This window comes from Perissodus microlepis, chromosome 13 (assembly GCF_051167445.1).
Source record: "Perissodus microlepis isolate ML-2025 ecotype Zambia chromosome 13, ASM5116744v1, whole genome shotgun sequence".
In the NCBI taxonomy this organism is placed as follows: Eukaryota; Metazoa; Chordata; class Actinopteri; order Cichliformes; family Cichlidae; genus Perissodus; species Perissodus microlepis.
This window is the reverse complement of record NC_140473.1, coordinates 5,923,239-5,947,243: the sequence shown is the minus strand read 5'-3', so window position 1 is coordinate 5,947,243 and position 24,005 is coordinate 5,923,239. Positions and strand designations below refer to the sequence as shown.

The 24,005-nt window shown below is 41.3% G+C and overlaps 1 protein-coding gene across 3 annotated transcripts in view; it reads right to left on the bottom strand.

Annotated features, from left to right (window-relative positions):
* Window positions 1-23,633, bottom strand: part of inpp5a (inositol polyphosphate-5-phosphatase A) — a 156,235-nt gene extending 132,602 nt beyond the window's left edge. The window contains exons 1-2 of one of the 3 annotated variants that reach the window (XM_084948699.1): window positions 23,372-23,632; window positions 23,076-23,228 (exon numbers count right to left, since the gene is read on the bottom strand). In XM_084948699.1, coding sequence (XP_084804825.1) covers window positions 23,076-23,153 — 78 coding nt within the window. In that variant the 5' untranslated portion in view covers window positions 23,154-23,228; window positions 23,372-23,632. Of the gene's footprint in view, window positions 1-23,075 lie in introns of all 3 variants that reach the window. The other 2 variants (XM_084948700.1, XM_084948698.1) reach the window with 2 other exon arrangements.
* Between the last annotated feature and the right edge of the window lie 372 nt (window positions 23,634-24,005).

Genomic DNA, 24,005 nt, shown 5'->3' with positions numbered 1-24,005 from the left:
TGTGTTGCCCCTGTTGCTTTTCAGGCTGCATCGCCCATCAGACAGCACAAAACACCTCATCAGTTTTACAGATTCAACCACTCGGTTTCCTGTTTACCTAAGCCTGGTCCCATTCGTCATCTAATATATCTAATCATGTCTAGCGCTCGGTCCCATCGTTCTCTGGTGGCCTTCCAGCAGAATGCAGACATATATTAATATGAGATGAAAATGTGTGCACAGTCAGACAGGATGAGGAGTGTACACTGGTCATCATGAGAGATGTGTAAACAGGAATTGAGAGACAAAGTTCCATGTAATCTCTGTGCTCCAGATGCCAAGTTCATACAAACTCACAAATAGCTTTTGGCTAGACACAAGGACTGTTATCGCTAACAAAATAAAACCGTTTTAGCCACCTCACACAGCCTGTGGCACAGATCTCCACTGAGTCACATACACAGGACATTATGTGACTAAAACTGACCGCGTACATTTCACCTCAGTGGACGTGAGTTTAAGGCACACACACAAAAAAAAAAAACACACTAGGTGCACACACATACACGCACAGAAGCCCCCTTAATCTCTGATATTGGAGGGTTTAGACTATAGAGCCAATATTTTTAGACTGTTTCTCACACTGACCCTACAGCCAAGTGTCATTTCACCCCCGCTGCAGTGCAGTGAGCAAAAATGAAGCTCTTAACACAATCAATGAATGACTAAGCGCACACTAATCACAATAACATTAGGTGCTAGAGAACAGTAAGAATAGCTATGGCCCTGCTCCTCTAGTGTGACACTTAATTAATCTGGTTTAATTTCTACTAATGGCTTCAGTTCAAACAAGGTGAAGAAGATTGAATTAAGTGTTAGAATTTATTAAATATTAGAATACAGTACATCATAAGAATATTATCAAGTATATTTATATGTGAGTATTTAACGCCTTAAAAATTCATGTCAACAACACTTGCCCCAAAATATCAAATATGATCCTGGGACTAATACAGATCCACTCCAGTGCCTAGATTAACTATAAATATGCGCATTGTTCTTAGTAAGACTAATCCAGAATAATACAATACACAGTTCCTAATAAACCCAATTAAGAATTAGAGGCCATTGTTTATACTGTAGAGCAGCGGTCCCCAACCCCCGGGCCTCGGACCGGTACCGGTCCGTGAGTCGTTTGGTACCGGGCCGCGAGAGTTGAGGTTCAGGTGTGAAATGTATGGTTTTCAGGGTTTTTATCGGTTTTCAGCGTTATTTTGTTATCGTTTTTATCATTTACTGGGTTTTCCTGGGTCTTTTCACGTGTGTTATGAATAAATTTTCTTTTTTTCGGTACCGGTACTAGTTTTATTTTGTTGTATTTATCCGCGACACCTTAAAGGCCGGTCCATGAAAATATTGTCGGGCATAAACCGGTCCGTGGCGCAAAAAAGGTTGGGGACCGCTGCTGTAGAGGACAATTATCTTCTCCAAAAGAGAGGCATTCCCGGGAAGCTATCTTCTTAAGTGTCCCTTCAAGGCACTACTTTACCTCTGTCAGCAGCCAATCAGATAAAACACTGGCTTTGGCTGTCACCTCTCATTGTTAGTGTCTGCGGATACATTTGCGCAGGCATGAAATGCAAAAAACAAGTTTCTTTCACGTCTCTTATACTGCTCCTCTCATCATTATCAACTTACCTGTATGACTAATCAACTTATTATTAATATAACAGAATGTCCAAAAAAAAAAATCAAACAACAACTTTTGTTTGCACTCCTTGAAGGTTGTTAAGTAAATCTTGCCTCTCAGAGTGACGGTGGCACTAACAGACCAGTACAAAACTATGGTCTTAAAGTAGCCCGATGCCTGTTTTAGGGTAATAAAAGAGTCAGTGAGTAAACAAAGGTCTGCTGGTGACTAGAGATGCTGCTATTCATGACAGCAGGGCGGAGGAGCTTAAAAATCCCTCTGCTCATTTCTCTGTGAGCACTGTTGCCCCAAAACTGTGTCCTTAAAACCATATAGCCTAGATAGAGCTACAGTATCAACACAGGTGCTTTATTAGGCCAAAAAAGCTACACTCTGCCAATAACATCAGCTAGTTACGCAGATAATGACGAGTGCGACAAACGACTTTAACTAGACACAGAACTAAGCTAGAGGTGTAAGGGTCAAAGCACACTGCCTGTAAAATATTATTGTTCTAGAGCTGCTGCACATATAAAGATCAGAATGATAGGCCACATGCAGAGCAAGCCAGGGAAAGTGTTTTAACAATGTGTTACAAGACAAAATCACCAAACTGATGCCAGCCCTTGTAAACCCATGCGCTCTTCTGTGTTAGACAATTTTATATCCATTGGACAAGTTTATATGATACGAGCAGTGTTTTTTCTTTTTTTTTCTGCCATCAGTGGAATGTTTTTCAGTATCCCAACTGACACGCTGAGCAGACTTTGGAAAGAAACATACATTCAAAGTTTTATTTACAAGATTTAAAAAGGTTTCCACCTGTGCTATAGCTAAAGCACATACCCATAAAATCTCAATTTTATGGAACCGGCCCAGTGAGCTGAATGACTTCCGACCGGTGGCACTGACGTCACATCTTATGAAGACTCTAGAGCGGCTCTTCCTCAACCTCCTCCGACCACAGGTACAACATGCCCAGGACCCACTACAGTTCGCCTACAAGGCGGGTGTCGGAGTGGAGGATGCCATCCTGTACCTCCTGCATAGAGCCCACTCACACCTGGATGGGGGAAAAGGCACGGTCAGGATCCTGTTTCTTGACTTTTCCAGTGCCTTTAATACCATCCGGCCCTGTCTGCTTCAGGAAAAACTGAACAGGATGGAGGTGGACCCCTGCCTGGTCGCTTGGATCTCCGACTACCTCACCGACAGGCCACAGTACGTCAGGCTGAAGGACATCACGTCTGACACTGTGGTCAGCAGCACAGGAGCACCACAGGGAACTGTGCTGTCCCCACTTCTCTTCACCCTGTACACCTCTGACTTCTGCTACAACTCTGAATTATGCCACATTCATAAGTTTGCAGACGACACAGCCATCATGGGGTGTATCTGGTATGATCAGGAAGAGGAGTACAGAAGTCTGGTGAGAAACTTTGTCGCATGGAGTCACACAAACCACCTGCAACTCAACACCTCAAAGACTAAGGAACTGGTTGTGGACTTTGGGAGGTCCAGAGCAGGTCCACTGCCGGTTCAGATAGAGGGGGAGGAGGTGGAGGTGGTCAACAAGTACAAGTACCTCGGGCTGTGGGTGGACAACAAACTGGACTGGTCATGCAACACAGAGCACCTGTATAAAAAAGCCCAAAGCCGACTGTACTTCCTCAGGAGGCTGAGGTCTTTTAACATCTGCAGGAAGCTCCTGAGGATGTTTTACCAGTCGGTGGTTGCTGGAGTACTTTTCGAAGCTGTGGTGTGATGGGGGAGCAGCACAGCAAAGAAGGACTCATCCAGGCTGGAAAAACTGATCAGGAAGGCTGGCTCTGTGGTCGGCATGAAGCTGGACACTCTGGTGACAGTGGCAGAGAAAAGGACACTAAAGAAACTACTGGACATTATGGACAATGCTGGGCATCCTCTGCACACGGCCATAAACAACCAGAAGAGCCTGTTCAGTGACAGGTTGCTTCTCCCCAAGACAAGAACCAACAGACTTAAAAACTCCTTTGTCCCACACGCCATCAGACTGTTTAACTCCTCTCTGGAGGGGAGAGGGAGGGGAAACAGGAGGACAAAGGAGGGGGGAACAACTAAGCTGTAGTGCCTCTTCACCTCACTGTGCAATTACCTTTGTGCAATACTTTTTGTTAATAGTCAACGGTGCAATAGACTCCATACTTGAAATGTGCAATCCACTTGTATTTTTATTTTTATTTTATTCCTATTTATTCTATTTATCCCCTTTGTATATTTTTATCTATATATGTCTTTGTATTTATATATGTGTGTGTATATATATATATATATATATATATATATATATATATATATATATATATATATATATATATATATATAATATTCTGTAACTCTATAACTTCTGTCGGTGCTGTGCTTATTTGGAACCGAATTTCCCAGAGGAACCCACCCGAGGGATTAATAAAGTTTTATCTTATCTTATCTTATCTTATCTTAATTGAGCAGCATTAGCAGGTGAATAAATGTATTCCTTTTTTAGCAGGCATTTGTCGCCCTTTCTAACCAGCCTCTTGCTGGCCAAATTGGGTAATAAAAATCTGTGAAGCAGGCAAGGTGGAGACGGTACCATCTGTTCAGCTGCTACGTGAACTTGCACCTAAGACCTGGCCTGTCCCGTAGAGCCTGAGAGATGCCTGTCTACAAGCCAGCAAGTGTTGACAGGCAGCAGGCAAACAGCCAGGAGAACCTTTCACACAAGTATGTGTGCGGTTGACTGTCTAGTCTTTTTTTTTTTTTTTTAAATCTGTGACCTGTCAATTCAGTGCTGCTCACATCCATGTTACAAACACCTCTTTAATGTTCCAGTGGCAAATCTTTCTTCTATCAGTGAAGCCCACTGAAGCAGGTGATGGCCCTCTGATAAAGCAGAGGTGTAGATTCAAGTGCTGCTACTGAAATAAAGCTCAATTTAAAATGCATCACAGAGAGAACTGCCATAAAAACTGCACAAGCAGCTTTATTTAGAGTCCAATAAGACTTTAATCCTTGCTTGATTGTTTTTACTTCTTTATTAACTTCTCCCCGTTGTTGCTGCAGGAGGAAATCTTTGTGACATTCGAGACTCAAGACAAGAAATAATAATAGGATGTCTCAGACAAAGATATGTTTGTGGTTGCCGAGGTCTATATATATCTTCCAGAGGAGAGCAGAAGTGGTGGGGAGATGAGGGAGGGTCTGTATTGTTCGAGCTGTCCGCAGTGGAAACTTTACTGTCGGTAGTGGAAGACCAAGTGATAACCCTGTGGAAAGGTCGGGAGTGATAAGGCAGTGCGGGGGGACCACACACACACACACACACACACACACACACACACACACAAAAGCAACACAAACAGGCACACATGGAAAACTGGAAAAGCCCCCGTGACCATTTTTTGAAACAAAGGGGAAATCTGCAGGGAGTGGTCACACTCCAGCTTAGTCCTTCACAGCTCAGAAACATCAGCACAGAGCTGCAGATGATCCTGCTTTCAGCTGTGTGACCACTATTAGTGTGATAAATGCTGCATCCTGTGTCACATCTAATGTTATTTCATTATTGCTTTAGGATGACTATTACTGTATGAAAACCTCATGAAAAAGAAAAGCACGGGAATAAATAATATAAATAATGTAATGTCTGAATTCCACAGTGTGAATAACCTTTCTTAGACCTGAGATAGGTAACACTGCTGGGCTCATAAATCAGTTAAAGTAGTTCATCTGGCAGTAACATTTGACAGTAACATGTAGTGAAATAACAGATTAGTTTAGACTTTTCTTAACTTTGGTGTTATATCTTTATGGATGGGCAGCATGGCGGGACAGTGTTTAGCACCATTGCAAGAATGTCCTGAGTTCGAATCCACCAGGACCTTTCTGTGTGGAGTTTGCATGCTCTCTTAACTGGTTATTCTAAATTTGTCATAGGTGTAAATGTGAATGTGGATGGTTGTCTCTCTCTCTGCATTAACCCTGCCACAAACTGGGGACCTGCCCTGGTTGCACCCCACCTCTCACCCTGCGGCAGCTGGGACTGTCTCTTACCTTTAAGTTGCTAACTACTCTGCAAATACCCCATCATCCAATTATTTGCACCTTTCTGTACAAAAGGATTACTGATCAATACAAAAATAAAATCAGGATTCTGTATCAGTCACAGTGGCAACAGTGACTTCAATGCAAAGAAATCTAAAAAAAGAAGAGAAGACTTTGTTTTAAATATCCCTCTACATTAACAGCCATTAGACAGACAGAAAACTGATTATAACAGACTGTAATGCTGTTTGGAGATAAAAACAAAAACAAAAAACAACAATAACCAAATAATAATTAACAAATAGATGATCTAATAATCTATTAGTTTATCTATTAGTATTTTCTGGAAAAGAATGTCTGAGTTTTATATATACAGTAATATTGTGACGTTCACTAATGTCAACAAATAATGCATGCAGGTCTACAGTAATTGAGGGTCTTCTTTTTTCCTGCAGAAGTGAGGCTGAGAGTGGGAGGACTAATGATGCAGTAATTAAAGCAGACGCCAAGCTCCCGACACCACAGCAGCTTTCCGAGGAGTAACGCTCAATGCCATCCTCCTCTGCAGCTGGCTCTCCATTTACATGTGAGGGAAGGAAATAACATGAAGGTTCTGGATGCAGCACGACAACTGACCAGGCAAAAACCACAAAAGCTATATATTTCATTGTGCCGTGTCTTCAAACGCCCAGAGTCAAATGATGCAAAGATAAACCTGTTTGAAAGATGAAATGTAAAAGAAGCTACGTCAGTAGAGATGGAGAGTAAGTAACGAGTGCATATTAGCGTCACTGTGTATTATTGTGCTATCAGTGTACTTCTTGTCTTGCCTTAAATGGGAAGCAGAGGATGTCAAGCAGCCAGATACTGATGTTCACTGGGAGGCAGTGTTCCATTATGGCCAAGCAAGTTGTTGAGGCAAACCAGACACAGTTGTGAGTGGCAGAAGATCCACTTTTAACCGACGCAATACTCTGACTCATGCATGAACAGGCATTTTCATTCAAATGTATGTGTGTGACCCAATCATAGCTGATATTTATAGAAAGCACAGCATACAGTAACAGCATCCAGGTGCTCTGCATTACAGTATGTCTCCAGAGCAGGAAATCCTAAAGAACTAAGAGTCTGGAGGAAGAGTACGGTCATAAGCATAGTTAGTACCAGGCCCCGCTTAATGACTTGAGCAGGCCAGACAAGTTTGTACTTGTACCATAGGAGAAAAAAAAACAATGGCCTTAACAGGGAAATATTCACCCACGAACTGTACATGGATCAGAGAACATGAGCTCTCCCATCAAAGGCTTTGGGTTAAATAAACAGCTGTCCTGCTGGGAATGTGCACTTGGTTTTATATGGGGGGAAAAGGATAAAGGGAAATGGTGAGTGGAGAGGTCTCTGTAGGGCATAGAGCGAGTGAGAAGAAGCACAACCCAGCTGGTGAGGCTTTTTTTTTTACTGTGCGCAGTCAATGTAAAGCATGTAGACACAAGGAGAGACGAGGCATTAAAGCTCACGAGTCCAAACTTTACGTTTCTGTCAAACGTGCACGGCTTCATTAAGCATATCTGCACAGGAAGATCTGCAGACATACTATGAACAAATATTGTTTCCAAAAGCTGTGAATATGCATCAGAATAGTACGAAAGTTAGGGCTCTAAGTAGTGTACTTTAAACATTATGCCCTTAAATAACCAATAACGCAGGAACAAATGTTACTTAAAGAAACAGTGCTAAGTCATTTCCCTGACTTAGACTTTATTTTGGTAAGCTAGACAGGCACATCACTAGCTACCCTTTTGGCAAACTTTAACACTTTTTTATTAATATTTTTATCTTTTCAACACAATGACATAGTCTGCTATTTGCTCGGCTCACTAAATCATTTTGTTCTTATTTTTAATGCAGTCACTTCGTGTATTAAGGTTTTGCTATCAACTGACTCACTGACCTGGTTGCTGTTGTGGTTGTCCTTCCAGTAACTCAGCTGCTTCTTTAAAAATGTCAGTGAGCAACTTGGGGTTCTGCATGTTCCTAAGGATACTTATGCATGCAAACTGCAGACTTGAGCAGCCAGGGATCAAACCACCAACGCTCGCCTGAGATTTTTAGCAGATGCATCTATGGTATCAAATTAAAAGTCCTACATTCTCTTGTTCTTGAGTTATCGTGTTCACAAAGCTGGGTGTCCACGCCACCCCGCCTGACAAAAGGTGCCGGCATTTCGGTAGGAGATACTCCAATCCACTGTCTTTTTCTGCAGTTTATGGCTGCAGTTATGCTTTTGGCTCAGGATATCTGCTTTGAGCTGAGAAATAGTTCATGTGACAATACTCTGAGCTCACAGGAGCTGTGGTCGTCCAAGATGGGGAAGTCTGAATTCGGGTATTTATTCAATATAAAATAAACTCTGATTTTGATAATCATGACCATGTGGCTTTCTGAAGGGGCCTTTGTTTAAATATCCCTTCACCCAGGCAAGAGGGCTGTCTTTATATATACATATTGACAGTTTCCTCTAGTTTCCAGTCCTAACTTTATATTTATATCAAAAATACGAGATGGGGTATTGAGCTCACCTATCTTGATGGCAAAGATGCCATCAAAAAAACAAAACAAAATGAGTAGATAAAGAAATCCTAATTAAAAAAATGTCAGGTAACTTCTAATAAAGTGAACTACAAATATCTTTCACATCACAACGTTTAACCTACTTTTTACTCATCAGTGTGTGCAGCAGCAACCTCCTTCAAACCAATTTTAGCAGCCGCAGCTTCACAGTTTGGTTATCACCATCATCGTCACGACAGGCAGCAGTCATTCACTGCTTGACGTTTTATTGCAGGCCGACAGACTATCCTGCGGTGGCTTATAAAGAGTCAACACATTCAACTGACCTTTGAAATCATTTAAACAATACACGATACAGGCCTTAATTTTGTAGCTTGCTGCAGTTAAATTACAAGATGAGGCAAGGACATAATTGTTTTTGAAGACATTAGAAGTTGTAATGACAAAAACAGAGTTCAATGAACATAATTTTTGTTTAAAAAATGAAAATCCAAATGAAGTACTACTAACCCTATAATATAATCAGACAGGGTATGTAAAAAAAAAGAATCCACTCCAAAGCTTTTCTGTGACCAACACACAATTTTCATGCATCCCATTTCTAAACCTAACCCTGCAGCTTCTGGTGATGTGGAGCAGGGCAGGGGAGGACAGACTAAACTCCAGGTCCTGCCTTTCAACCTTTACCACAGCTCTTTTATTCAAGACGCTTGGCTTCTGTGGTGACAAAAGAGGTATGAGCACTTCTGTAATCATTCAGTTTGTATGTCTCCCTCAGCAGACGCGACAGCCTAGAGAAAACGCAGCAGGGAAGAGAAACACGTGAGTATGTGTTGCTGTGAGTGTTTGACTATAACAAACAGTAAGTGTAAAAGTTTCATGTAAGTGAAGTGGATGTGGATCATAGATAAAAGCATAAGTGGACAGAAGGCCTGCTGTTGCTAAGCAAGCTCTTTAAAACACACTCTTTGGGTTTACAAGATGAAAGTCAGCCAAATTCCTTTGATAAACACCACTGACGCGAGCTAAAATACTGAACATAAACTGCACGCACAACTCCAGGTATAAACACCAACATGTTCACAGCAAGCTGTTGGAAACGTAAACCTCTTACAGCAAACTCTGCTACATTTTTAGTGCACAAATACAAATGTTGAGAAAATCCTGGCTCTGGGTTTATGTTTATCGAGTGTAGAAGATCCCAGTTTGCTACACAATGCGTACGGTCGGCGAGTCAGCAAGGAGCTGTGAACTTTCCGACCACATCAACAGAAAAAAGAAACCGTTCACGTGGTGCATGGACAGAATCCCCTGTGTGCAACACCTTTATCAACTTACAGACAGCAGGTGAGAAAGAGGAGAAAGAGGTTCCACTGAAACCCACGTGTGCTGATGTTAAAAGTTTGATGTCTAATATCACATGCAAAACAAGGAGATGCTCATATGAGCTTTCTAAGAAATCATCAAATTGGTACTTTATGTGTTATATACAGTACTGTGCAAAAGTCTTGTGTCCCCCTCACTGCCAGACCTCCAGGCTTTCTGAGAGTCTTTCAGTTTTACTTTGAATATTGGTTGCTTTTATCAGAAGAATGTTTTCTTAGTGTCTTTGTTTTTATGCCACTTAACACTGGCCTATGAATAATTCAAATATAAAAAAGACACCTAATTTAAGGGAAGAACCAGTGTGTCCATATGCATAAAAGACAACTTTAGGCACTTTGTTACTAGAAGTCTGTCAAAAAAACAAAATTTGCTTCCATTTCTTTATCTGAAATTATGAAAAAATAACACAGTTTGACAGGCATAAAATAGTATTTTTCTACCAACAATTGATTCCCAGGGAGTTTTTAGCCAAAAACTTGGCACATCTCAGCATGATGTACAGTGTGTCCTTGAAATACTTGAGGAAACTGGACAAGTGGAGGACAACAAAAGGAATGTGGGATCTTTCAGACAATAACTCCAAACACATTGCCAATGTAGTAAAAGGATACAAAAACATACAATGGAACACTATCAGCAATCTGGGATCATCTTGACAAAGAATGGGAAAAATAACTAATAATCTTAATAATCTGCACAAGTTTCAATAATCTGCTGCACCTATTTCCCACTTGTCTAACACAGCGTACAGAAATACGAGGTGGCAGATGACTTTCGCACAACACCTTACTTGGACTGCATTTCCTACTCTCATTTGTTGGCCTTCTTGCACGCCAGCACTGGCCTTGTCAAAATGATGCAAACACGTTTTCATTAACTCCACAGAAAACATCAAAACAGACAAGCTAACTACTTTTTTATCCATTTTTTGTAGTCAAGCTCTTATTAAAGGTGTCAGTTAGTTCACAGTTGTCAGCCCCTGTGAATTAGCATTCAAACTTCAATCTGCACAAGGACAAGTCATCTTCTTTGTGTTGCTTCTCAGAGACAGCTATCTCGAAGTCTGAACAAATAAAGCCAAAGCTGCTGTATCTGCATCACAAGTTGTCAATAAAGGAAAGTGAGATGTTCTTTCAATTGGATAAACGCACTATTAAGGCTGACGCTGAACAGAAGGTCATACCGCAGATTAGCAACTAACTTTACCACTTTACCATGCAACATTATACAAAACCTGCAATCAGTGCCAGCTTTTAGTATCTCTATTATTGGGCAATGACCTTCACTTACATGAAGAAAGAAATAAACCTCAGAGTTACTATCTAAATATGCAAAGTACATCCTCTGACACAATATCTCGACAGGCAGACAAGTCTGGACATGGAGCTGCTTTGGAAAATGAACTAATGCTACAACAATTTTTTTCCATCACTGATCATTCTGTTTTGTCTATTAAGCGAGCAGTAGTTGTAGTAATAGTTAGTAGTAGTTATAAAATGCCTTCTGTCATCTAACCCACAGTTTAACACGCCAACTCAGCAAAACCAAACTATTTATCAAACTACTTTTGCAGAAAAATGTCAATATGTGCAGAAGAAGCACATCTGGACACTTTATGTGGGACATGACCCAGCTTACCAACCCTCTAACCCAGCTTGCTAAAAGAACCCGGTTATCTCACCATGTAAATATCATAAACTAGTTAGCTAATAAGAACCTCTCTAAATTTTGTTTACTTTTTACCTTATGCTTAATATAAACCTGTTGGCTTACAAACGTTTAACACATTGTGTGGTTTCTAAGGTCAGCAAAAATAAGACTTGCACAGCGACTTGATAGAAATTTTGCACTAAATCGAAAGTCTCCTGTTCTTGGGATCTGACATTATTGATCTTTTTTCCTCCCATTGCACATAACCTACTGTAATCCTGAGTGGAGTTTCATGAGCCATCACTCTTGTATCTTCTGGGAATCTTATGAATGAGTCTTTAGACTCATCAAGGGGCTGGGTGGGGAGCTGTCCCCTCACTTGCTTTCCCAGCTGGGATAATTATGTTTCTTGGAGTAAACCCAAACTTCCTTTGCACCGCATCAACACTCCCACCCTTATCCCTTATCTGGGCCCAGTGGGACCTGGCCATTCTTTGTCTGGGTCTTTTCACAAAACCATTATCAAATCCTCCTGAGTAGGGTCAATGACCTCAAGGAGAAAAAAAAAGTGGCCATCTCAAGCCACTGTAAAATCCCTGTCTCCTGGTATGTGTTACCGAGAGCCTGTATCTGGATTCATATATATGGCTGTGAGTAGGGCTGCACAATTAATCGTTAGAAAATCGCGATCTCGATTCATACTTATGTGCAATCTCATTTCCAAATGACAACGATTTAGAAAAAAAAAAAAAAGACGACGATTGTACCGCATTTTGATCCGGGACGTAATCTGCATGAAAACAAGCGCTTACTCTTCCATGACAATGACAAGGGCGGAGCCTTATACCACGTGATACAGAAGCTGGCTGCTAATATTGGCAGGGAAAAAACAACGGAGAGCACGTCAGGGATGACGAGAAAGTGACTGGAGAAAATCCGTCCCGGTCAACCACCCAAACATCAATAACGGGAACCTTATACAGCGCTTCCCTATACCCGTCGAACTTCCACAGGCACAAAGAAATTACGGAGGCTATTACTTATCACCTGACCAAAGATATGGCTCCCATCAACACTGTGCAAAACGAGGGATTTAGGAAAATGATCAACACCCTAGACAAACGCTACACAGTCCCGCAACTATTTTTCTATTGTTGCACTACCTGCTCTATACACGCAGTGTCGAGCAACGGTGGAGACGGAATTTCAAGCAGTGCAACATTTTGCGGCAACGACAAAATGTGAGACATTTGTTGTTTTTATGTTTATTGTTTTTATGTTCAGTCTCAACTGTTACGAAGTTGATGTGCAGTTAATAAGCGCAATAAATATTTATACTGGAAAAGAAAATCGTGAGAGAATCGTGATCTCAATTCTAAGCAAAAAAATCGTGATTCTCATTTTATGCAAAATCGTGCAGCCCTAGCTGTGAGTGCATCATTTCCCCCAAGAGAACCCCAATATAAACTCTACTGTCTAGTTTGCCTGTTGTTCAGGCAAACTAGGTGGAAACAGCATGTTCCCCACATGAGCAACACGATCATATGTAGACTTTTACTGATTTGGGCCTGAACTGACTTGCCTGCTCAGGTACCCAAACCTGGTATTAAACAGCAAAAAGAAGACTTTATTATCTGAAAACTAAAAATAACCACTATCTAGCTCATTATTTAGCTGAAGAAGCTCCATAAATTCAATATGACACAGTCAGAATTTCATCTGAACTTTCATACAATCAGAGTTTGGGGCAGATTTACTGACTAGCTGGTTTATTTAATTGTTCAAAACTGTTGCTTTAGACGCATTAATTTCTGTCATATGTGGTTATAGTGTTTAGGGTTTTTATTAAACAGGCAAAGCTTCAAATAATGACATCTGCATATGGCCAAGAACTCCCTGTGGTCCAAAACTCAGGCTTCAGACTGGTTTCTGGGAGTTTTTTCTACTGCTTAAGCCGCATGACATCATCAACAGCGAATCTCCCAAATATGGTCATCTTTGTCTCAAACCTCTTTCTAAAAGCAGAGAAGGCACCCGAAATAAAACTGAAGACTGCAATGCTACTAATAATATATTTTACTTTCACCACATTTAAGACTTTTCAGGGGATCAGTGGAAATTCCACAACACCCCTATCCCCCCCAAAAACCACACCAAAGTAGTTTTAATTAAATCTTGTGGTTTCCTAAAATAAATTCAAACAAAGCACCAAAAATAAAAGAAACCGTTAGAACTGTGTGCATCAAAGAATAACACACAAAAAAAATCAGATCACAACTCCCTTATTATTCCCACTGTAACAGTGATAGGTTGAAACAAGGCGGTGAGACTGGCAAACATTCCATCTTGGCATTGACTGGCTGTGCAAAGGAAACCAAAATGGGCATATCGTTTATTAGCGCTCATACCAGAAATTCACACGCGCCTCAGCTGATCTGATAACGTGCAGACAGCGACAGGTTCGCTGGCATCAGAATGGGTGTCCACATCTTACTTCCCTGTTCCAAACTTGTGGAATACATTACTCTTTCTAGCAAAAAAAACAAAAAACAAATGCCAGATTCCTGAAATTCCATCCGTACCTTCTTAACTCAGTAGCAACCTGTCCGGAGTCCAATCCAGGCCTATTAAACCACAAAAGCAGCCCAATCCACTTAAAGAGCCTTAGTTTTTCTTGCCTTAGCGTAAAAAACAAATACACTGATTTTCACTAGCAGGTGAGACGTCAGCTGAGTGAGCGAGCACACAGTGCTGAAAGAATGTGGCCATATGTTGCTCAGACCACCTCTTAATGTGGTCCGAGTGATCAGACCTCAACGGGTCAGGCTGGCAAACGTGCATGTCTAATATACCTTTTCAGTCTGTTGTGCAGCAACTTTTTCCACTTCTGAAACGAGGCTTTAATGCAAATATTACGTAAAATTTCACAACATGCAAAACACTCATTTATTGTGTTATGGTTCTCTGCTGATACCAGGCTCACGAAACCCCTCTACATTGTCACTACCACCAAAGTGTAATTTGCAACAAAAGCATCTGCTTTTGCACCCCCCAAAAAAGGATGTTTCTTATAGTAGCACTGAAAAGAAGAAATTGCACTCTCATCGTAAAGTTTTAACTGTCAAACAACAATGGATGCTCTATAACTAGTATTAAGATGCACATTTACCAATGACTGGTGCTATAAGAGAAATGTGGTACTTGAAAGTCTGGGCTGCTGTTCCCTTTTGGTGCCATCTTTCAGCCTTTCTTCCAACATCTTTTCCTTTTTGAAATTCTAATTCCATGTTATGACAGGATGGAGCAGGGCAGCGCAGGGAGAACACCAAAATAGCATCATCTGATCTTTCTTTCATAAACTTTTCCACTCCTGCAGCAACACACTGGGACAGACTTTGGCAGCGGAAGAAACGCGAAAAAATAAAGCAGTCAGCTGAAGTATTTAGTCACAGTCCTGGGCCGTTGAGCTCCTCGGTAAAACACGGGTTACGCCAAAAAGGATCCGATATTAAGAAGAAAACCCGCCATCCTACATCGTTAGTTTCCTCCTCTTCCATCTCTTATCAACACTGCATCACGTCTGGGATCACACATTCGCACTACTATTGCCAACACTATAAATACACACCATGAACGCACAACTACATTATTCAGTTTGGGAATTCACTAGCATCTGCCATGTGACTGGCAGCTATATTTAGCTTCCAGGGTCTATGCGGGCTGCAGCAAAATCATCGCTTGTTCAGAAGGAAAAATGCATTTTTAACCACTTTGCTTCTCACCTCTAATGAGACGCAGAGGTTGTGTGGGGTAACAACAAAAAATACTTCCTCACCACACCAGACATTTAATGTAATAGTTACTGAAAATACTGGCAGCTAGCCTCTTGGTTTGAGGCAGGTGCTTTTTTTTTCCTGCTCTGTTCCATTTTTAGTGGTGTAAATATGCCAGCTCAGTGGGATCCAAGCTGTGAAAGCCTGAGCTAATGAGCTGTCTGTCAGTGGACAGGACAGATACAGAGAGAAACAAGAGACGAGATGAAAAAGAAGTTGGAAGACAGAATCCACAAAAGGGGACATTCATAGTAATTTATTGCTTCACCATATGGTTATATTGGCTGAGTAAACAAAAGATGTATATGTCATCAAAAACAGAGCGGATTTCAACTGAATGAAAACTACAGTAAGATGAGCCAATAGTAGTAGTAGTAAAGTACAGTAACAACTCTGCCCTACATGTAAGGTAGCTGAAAAATTGGCATCTGTTTGTCAGATTTTAATCATTTAGCGTAATCACAGGGAGCTCTCCAAGGACAAATCTTCAGAAGTCATGATATGATCTCTCAGTTACTATTACTTTCAGTTTAAACCAGAGATTAAATACTGGATAAGGACACTCAAGTCACACCTACATTGTTTCCTCCGAACCGTAACGGAAACCTTTTCATTCTCTCACTTTTTTTAAGCAGCACGATTACACACCATGTCAACACAGAAGGCGTGGCAGGAGGAGTGCGTTAGCTGAGCAGCAGGCTCGGAGCCCCAGTCAGTGTCTACACAGGAGGCGATCGGGCTCCGTGTTGAGCTGTAGGTCAAATTGAAACATCCACAGCAACAAAGATTAAAGAAAGACAGCCCTGTTCAGCTAATGTCCAAATATTACATTAGGACATAATATTGGATTTTTTTCACTAAAACACTGATAAAAGTGGACTGCTGCTGTTATTTCTTTTTAGGAAAGACAAACTTAACTATTCTTTATTGAGAGGCAGGCTTGACCCTGAAACTGCATGCTCATTGGCTAACGACTAGTGATGCTATTGAGTGTGCAGTTTTGTACTGCGGACAATCCTCCATCTTGAAACACGTTGAGTTGTCCGCCAAATGGGAAATGATATGACCACCCCGACCTCCCCAAATGGTTGCCAGTGGTTCCTGGAGGTTTCTGGCTGTTGGGTGCAAAGAAGTTGCTGCTCCAATAGCCTCCTAGAGACCTCCACAGCTGCCTGTAATTTATAATGTTAGCCCAGAAGTAGATTAAATTTTTAAAAGTGTGACGGAAACCGGAAATTCATATAGATTGTCTTCAAAGTTAAAGCTGTTTGCGCCTATATTGTGGTTGTGAAAATTGCTCAACAACTGCATTTTTGTGATATTATGTAGCACTCTTCATGTCTAATGCATATTTGGGCAGAACTACTGAAATAGAAGCTCAAACCATGTTTTATACTGTCTACAGGCTCACTTACGCAAGCGTAGCATTTATTTTGGTTTATCAAATGGCCAAAAATAAAGGGAAAAAAATTCAGTGCTTAACCCATTTAATCCCAAAATTTTCCCTGCAAAATAAGTGCATGTATTTTACTCCTTAGACTTCCCCTACACACAATATGTTTAATTTTTTTTAATGTCATAAGGGGTTAAAATGGCAACAATTGGGATTGATCATGTCTACACGTGTAGTTATCCTCCAAAAGTAGATTCTGAGCCAGAAAAAAAACCCTGAGTTATGTTCTGGAAATAGTTTGCTGCTGTTATTCTTTCTTTTACCCAACAAGGAGTAAACGTCTGCCCTCTCAAATTAAAAACCAGGGCTGCGAGAGGTCACAGCGGGATAATTTGATGACAACAAAGTCTGGCCAGCACAGTGTCCTCCTTTAACAGACTGAGACTAAACACTCCAGGGTATTCTGAACATGATTACCCAATGATAATTGAGCTCAGCTCTGGCACTTAACTAATTCTAACCAATCATCAACCCTTTCAGACACAATGGCACCTATTTCTAAGGTGCAAAGAGAAAAGCATAAAGTGTGAATTGGTCCAAACTAGTGCAGCTACAGCATCTTCTACAGTTTGACTTGTTCCACCTGAATTAGAAAACTAATTACCAATTAGTTCATTTATTTTCCCCCTTTATCCTGTCTTCACCAAGCTTACACTTCAGTGGGATCATTAATCTCCATCTGTGCTTAATTATGCAAAACAGGGTGGCTCAGGAATCCAGCAGGACCCATGGGACACCTACTGTGTTTTCACACTGTGGCTACAGGAAGGGAAGAGTTTATAAAAACCTAGCCCGGAGAGAACAGGTCCCGTATACGGTAATGATAGCTTCCTTTTCTGGTAGTAGTTTAATATGCTCAAGTTCAACATGTATCAATATATTATTGAGATCAATTAAGAAAATTTGTTACACAGGAAGCCAGCATTTGAGCTGCAGTGACAGAAACCTCAATACTGCACTTTACTTTACTGCTTTACGATGCTAATGAAAAAAAATACCTGACTGAAACAGACACGGGACAGGGATCAGCACGGGACTGAATGGACATAAATAATAAGAAGAAAGACTTCAGAGTCCTGTTGTATCTGGTGCTGGGGTCAATTCACAACAAAAGTCAAAGGGCAATCAGACCACGGGGGGAGGGATGCTTCCTTAGAGCCACAAAAGCGAGCGTGTGAGAAAACAAAAGACAGATGAAGGGTAAACCTTGATGGTCGTTTTAAACACAGGACAAACCAGTGTTTTCTCCCATAATTGGATTCACTGAGCATGGTTCACAAGGCCGACAGCGAATGGCTTGAGCTCGAGGACGATTCTGTAATGCTTATCAAACAATAACTGATAACTACAGTTATCGCATCAGCTTAATTACACACCGAGGCTGACCAAGAAAACACTGGTTTTAATCGCATGGACCACGAGAATGGGTTTAAACTGTGAGCGCGAGACCCAAATGAATACTGTTAGATGCTTTGAAAAAAAGCCAAACACTTTTAAGTTCCTGTTCGATGTAAAATGTCAAGATCAAAATGATTCAAATTCATTTGAAGTCTTGTCAATGGGACTGCGGCTGTAGGCAGGTGTTTTGAGCCGTTTTCACACATGCACTGCAGACAGCACAGAGGTGCACGCAAGGACTGAAATATTACCTGCAGTCGGAGTGGATCTTAGTAGATATTCAGCCTGCCGGCTCCCCAAGTAAAAAGTGTGACGTCACATTGTACCAATATGCAAATAATACAGGTACAGCAAATAGTACAGCATTCACCGCTAGCGAGCGGGCTATTGCACTGCATCCTGCACCCCTACTCGGGCAACTTCCTCGCCTAAACCACACAGAGCATTTCCAGTACTGCGAGCATGGCTGAAGTGGACCGTTTCCTTCTGTGATGCATGTGAGAAAGACTGCACTGTCCAAAAGTTGATGTCTGAAAATGACTGATGACCATATAACATAATGTTAGCAGCATTACAGCAACACCGGTTTGTTTACAATAAAAATGAGGCTTATAGCAGGTCCTGCTTTATACTGTTTTTGTATTTCTGTTATTTAGCCCCACTTTTTTCCTCACTCTAAACTATACTGTCTTAAGACAAAATAGAGTCTTCTAGCTCGCGCGAACTGATGTGACTCAACAGATAAAAGCGCCATGAGTAAATGCATTACTATTGGCATTTCAGGCAATGGTAACCAGCGAGGCCGATTGCGACCTAAGCTGATGTTCAGCTAATTATCAGCACATTCTCACGTGCCTGTAAGTGTCAGAAACCATTTTTCTAGTTCAGGACATCATTTCCCTCCTTTTTGAAAAAATATGTGTATGTCTATATATATGCACCCGTCAAGCCCTTTTGAACCATCACATGTGATTGGGCCATAGGAACAAACTGATCTGAATCGATAACAGAATATAAATTTTTAGGTTTGTTTGTCTTTATATACAAGAACATAAAACATTGAGGTTTCTAGGGTCCACATTTGTCTTAACGGCAATAATAACAATATAACAGTAATAATAACGATAATGATGATAATAGTAACTACACATATATGGGTTTTTGCCTTGATCATCTCCACTGTGCACTAGACAGAAAGACTAATAAAATAATGCGACATAGGCTTCCTTTCATATGGTTCCCCACAGGCATAATAGGACGTGATCTAACAGCTGCCATCAGCTCACCTTACTGAGCAAATCTTGTCAACTATCCACGGTCATCTAGTTCTTATTTTTAAGCCTTTCACCTATAATTTTAATCTACCAAAAGAAAAGAAAAACAATCAGCATATCAACCAATACTTGCAGATTAGCTCTCCGTGCTAAAATCACACCACAACTACATGTTACATCTAGGGCTGCCACGATTAGTCGACTAGTCACGATTACGTCGACTATCAGAATCTTCGACGACTGATTTAATAGTCGAGGCGTCGTTTGAAGCTTTGTAAGATCCTGAAAGACACAGGAATAAGTAGTAGGATTTAAGAGTGTAATAACGGACTGAAACAGAAGATGGCAGCACTGCATGTACAAGGATGCCAGCTGCCGTTAAACCCCGAAGAAGAAGAAGTAGCTCTGTCCCAGAATTCATAGCGCAGCCCAGCTCAGTTTCCAACAATTGACCCTGTGCACAAGAAAATGCTAACTTCCTGGTTTGAGACCGGATGTGGGGTTGTACATTTCCGGTAGCTTTACTTTGCGGCCAATCGCTACTGCTAAGATATACTCCAAAATCATGTCCAAAACTCGAAAACGGAAAGATCGCGTTAAGTTACAAAGAGGAGAAGGTGGGAACACTCACCACTGTTGTGTCATAAAAAAATCTAATGATCAATTTTGACGTTTAAAGAGTTTAGATCGATCAGTTGTTTACATCACTCAACACAAGCAGAACTGCATTACTGCAGCAGAAGACACATCGTCCACATTCAGAAGCACATCTCTGTATAGTGACTGGTCTTATGATTTAAACAGGCAAATGTTCATCATTCAAAGTACAGGTGAAGAATAGTCAAACCAGATGTTTCCCCCATTATGTCGATATCAGCTAGTCAAGTACACACCTACACAGCATGTTAACAAACCGTGAAAAAAGCCACACAAAAATGAATGATTGCTGGTAAGGGTTTCTATACATTAGTATTTACGAAGGGTATGTTGTGACTTACCTTAAAAATTACAGCGGTCCCTCGCTAATAACGCGGTTCACCTTTCACCTCGCTGTTTCGCAGATTTTTTAGTGCAAGTTTGCATGCTTATTTTTTTTACGTCACATTGTGTCCTGCGTCTGGATCGCTGCAGACGATCTCCTCCGTGACGTCTCTCCTGTACAGTACAGAATCGCTGCATCGATCGCTAGCAGTGTGACTCTGAAGTGCAGTACTGTATGTCCACGATGTCCACGAAACGTTTTGCACCGTCAAAAAATAAAATTGGCTACTTGATTTCACCTATCGCTGGTTATTTTTAGAACATAACACCAGCGATAAACGAGGGACAGCTGAGAAATATAACATTTGAATCCATTTTCTCTTTTGCTCTGAGGCGCGGGGAAAAAATATTGACAAGTCGATGAACATCATTTACAGATATATTGGGTAAATGCCCAAGACATCTATAGAAATGTAAATCGCCGCTTGATTCATTCATTTGCTTAACTTGTTTTGGACCGTAAACCGGGCGCGAATAGGACACCGGAAACAAAGCTCCCCACAGGAGTTTCCGCACCGGAAGTAGCATATGCTAACGTGCACATAGTCAATGGCGGCAGCTAGTTAGTTTTAATATTACTCTTATTATTCTTTCTGGGTCACAAAATAAACGTTTAACATATTTTCAGGCGAGAATGTAGCTGAGTAAACCTCAAATATCTGCTCAGTTTATCAAGACACCACATATTTTCAAAAGCGCTCCGACGTTTTCGGAGACGTCTGTTACCCACTAGCTCGATAGCTAGCCGGGGGCAAGACTCACTAGAGCCGTGAGAACACCGGACTCCTGGCAAATCGCTTTCAAACCCACCGCCGTCTTTCACTACTCAGGTTAAACATATATAAGTCACTAAGATAACTTAACAATGTTATTGTTTGGCCTTTTTTTAGTATTTTATTTGTTCCTGAGTAAATCGGTTTGGCTGAGATTAAAGTTATAGTTTTTACACAGCTGAATAAACGTCAAGCAGACAGCTGATTATCAGAAGTGTGAGATGGTAGAGAATATACTCCGGTGTCCTGTTATATTTTAGATAGCAAGGAGTTTATTAAACTTCACCGAAACAATCTGCAAATTTCATTAAAATGTAAGAAACTGTCATCTTGTCTTTATTTTTAGTTAGCACATACCTTAAACACTTAAAGCTGTAAGCTAATGATAGTTATATAAGAGCAGATGCTGCTGGTGCAATAAGCTGTACGTTTTATGTCCAATGGATGATGATCTGATTAGTCGACTAATCGCAAAAATAATCGGTGACTAGTCGACTATCAAAATAATCGTTTGTGGCAGCCCTAGTTACATCTGTTAGTGATGGGTTTATATTTGTAATGTTTGCAACATTACAGTAGCAGTGCATCTGCCATTTCAAGACAAGACTCAGTTAGATGATATCGTACTATACATGCATATTCTGAAGGCCTGACACAATTTATATTGCATCTTGGCAAATTAGTGTCAGGCTGCATTTCCTAGCACGCGATTTAAAACAGACTAAAAGTGGAAACCGTATTAAAAACAGTCAACAAAGACTTCATTTAGCCCACATATTCATCATAAGGATGCCACATCAGAGACTATAGATTGCCTTATGCATGACCTGCACACCCACTCAAAGCAGGAAACATGGATATTACATTTCAATTCAGAGGAGTTTAGTAAGGAAAAAAAGCCAGAAAAATAGCACAGGACACCCAAAGCTTGGTGCTTGTGAGTGGTGGCAAGCGATTTATAGGCTTACTCCAGGCAGAGAGATAACTCTTTCCTTATGTTGTGGATCGGAACTTCACAAGAGTGAGAGAAGAAGAAGAGGGGGTACTCAATGCTGACACAACACTGAAAGTGACAGAAAAGTGTTTGCCCCTCAACTTGGTGCCAGCAGGTACCAGACTACTTTCGTAGACCAAGTGAAAGATAATTACATAATAATGACAAAACAGATGTCATTCAACAACTTCAACTGGCACGCCTAATAAGGCCTGACACACCTATTTTAGACATAAGACGTCTCTGCTGTCTTGACATATGCATGTGGCACTGTCAAGAGTGGATATCTGAATGCTGCCTGCTCTCCTAACATCTCTGTTATTCATAACACTGGCTGCAGGACACATTTGACATGAATGGAGAAAAGGAGCAAAACATCAGTTGCTGCTGCACTTGTTTCTTTTAAAGCTGAATAACGACTATTTCATACACTCTGTATCACATCAACTAAAAAATAATAATAAAAAAATACAGTTCTGATACAGACAGAATGCATGTTTGGTTTTTACTGACTGTGATGCACACAGACTGCTTCACATCAGCCTAGAGGGTGAGTCTTCAAATAGTAAACAGCTACTGCATCCCTGATTAGCTCAAGTTACAGTCAGTGGCAATACTACAGTAATAACAAGCTACGGGTTATCTTCCCGCCGCCGTGCATACACAGCAGGCAAGAAACATGAGAGAAAAAGTGGGTCACTGCATATGTTGAACACGTAACCCGTAAAGACAGACGGGTGTACGGTGTGTTTTTAAGGTTGTCAGAGGCCCCCCGGTATAACGGTACAGTAGCTGTTTAAGCTACCGCACGCGACTTGACACATACACGAGTCGTGACCAGCTTTGATATTATTTAGCATGATAAAAGACACGGAGTTGACTGTGTGGCGGGAGAAATAACGAAGCTAGAACTAAGCATTGGTGTGAAGAGACAGCACTGACAGACTGTGTTTATCAATGGGGAAACTCACATCCTCGAACAGGGATCCAACGTTGGCTGTCACCAGCAGTATTCCTGTGCCTTGCGCTGCTGTCAGCTTCCCTGCCATAATTCTCTCTCTTATTTCTCTCTCTCTCTCTCAGGTGGGTTGTGGACTTGTATAGCGGACTTTAAAGGTAAGAACCTTTAAAAAACAACAACAACAACAACAACGTGAAGAAGAGGCCCGTGAATGTTTCACGAAACTGGTTAAAACACTGCGAATTTGCGACTGGAGCCCGGGTTGAGGCTGCTTGGCTGGAGCATATTTTTCAGCAGTGGCCGTACATCTACTAGGAGTTGCTTTGCAGTAGAAGGTCCGTTGGTGGTGGTGGCGGCGGTGGCGGTTTAGCGTGCTGCTTCTCGCGCTACTTTTTCACGTTCAGAGCCATCGTAAAAGTTTCGGTTTTAATCCACGGCGAGTGCAGGAGGGCTCTGGTTCATTCCAGCGACGAGTGTTTCCCTGGCTTTTGTGCAGTGTAAAAGTCTCCCTCCTAAGGCAGGACGCTTTGCCAGGACCATTGCCTTCACTGTTTAGAGAGGATAGGCTGGAGTCCTTCAGTGCTCTGACGTCACCTTACCAATGAAAACACGGCGCGTTTTAAAGGGCCAGCGCACAGAAAACACTACCGCTCTGCCTTCTAACGTCACTGCACCCATTATCGGACTAAACTGGTCTATCTCTGAGCGAGTGTTTGTCTTTCTGACTTTGTCCTGATATGCTTTTTGTATAATTTACTGCAATTTAGAAAAACTCCCTTTTTGTTTTGTTTCTTTTTTTTAACCATTGTTGTTCCTGAGGGGATCTGGACCATTCAGAGCTTTATAGACCAGCATCAGAACTTTAAAGTCTATCCTCTGACGGACAGGCAGCCAGTGTAAAGACCTCAGAGCTGGACTGATGTGGTCCACTTTTTTGGTC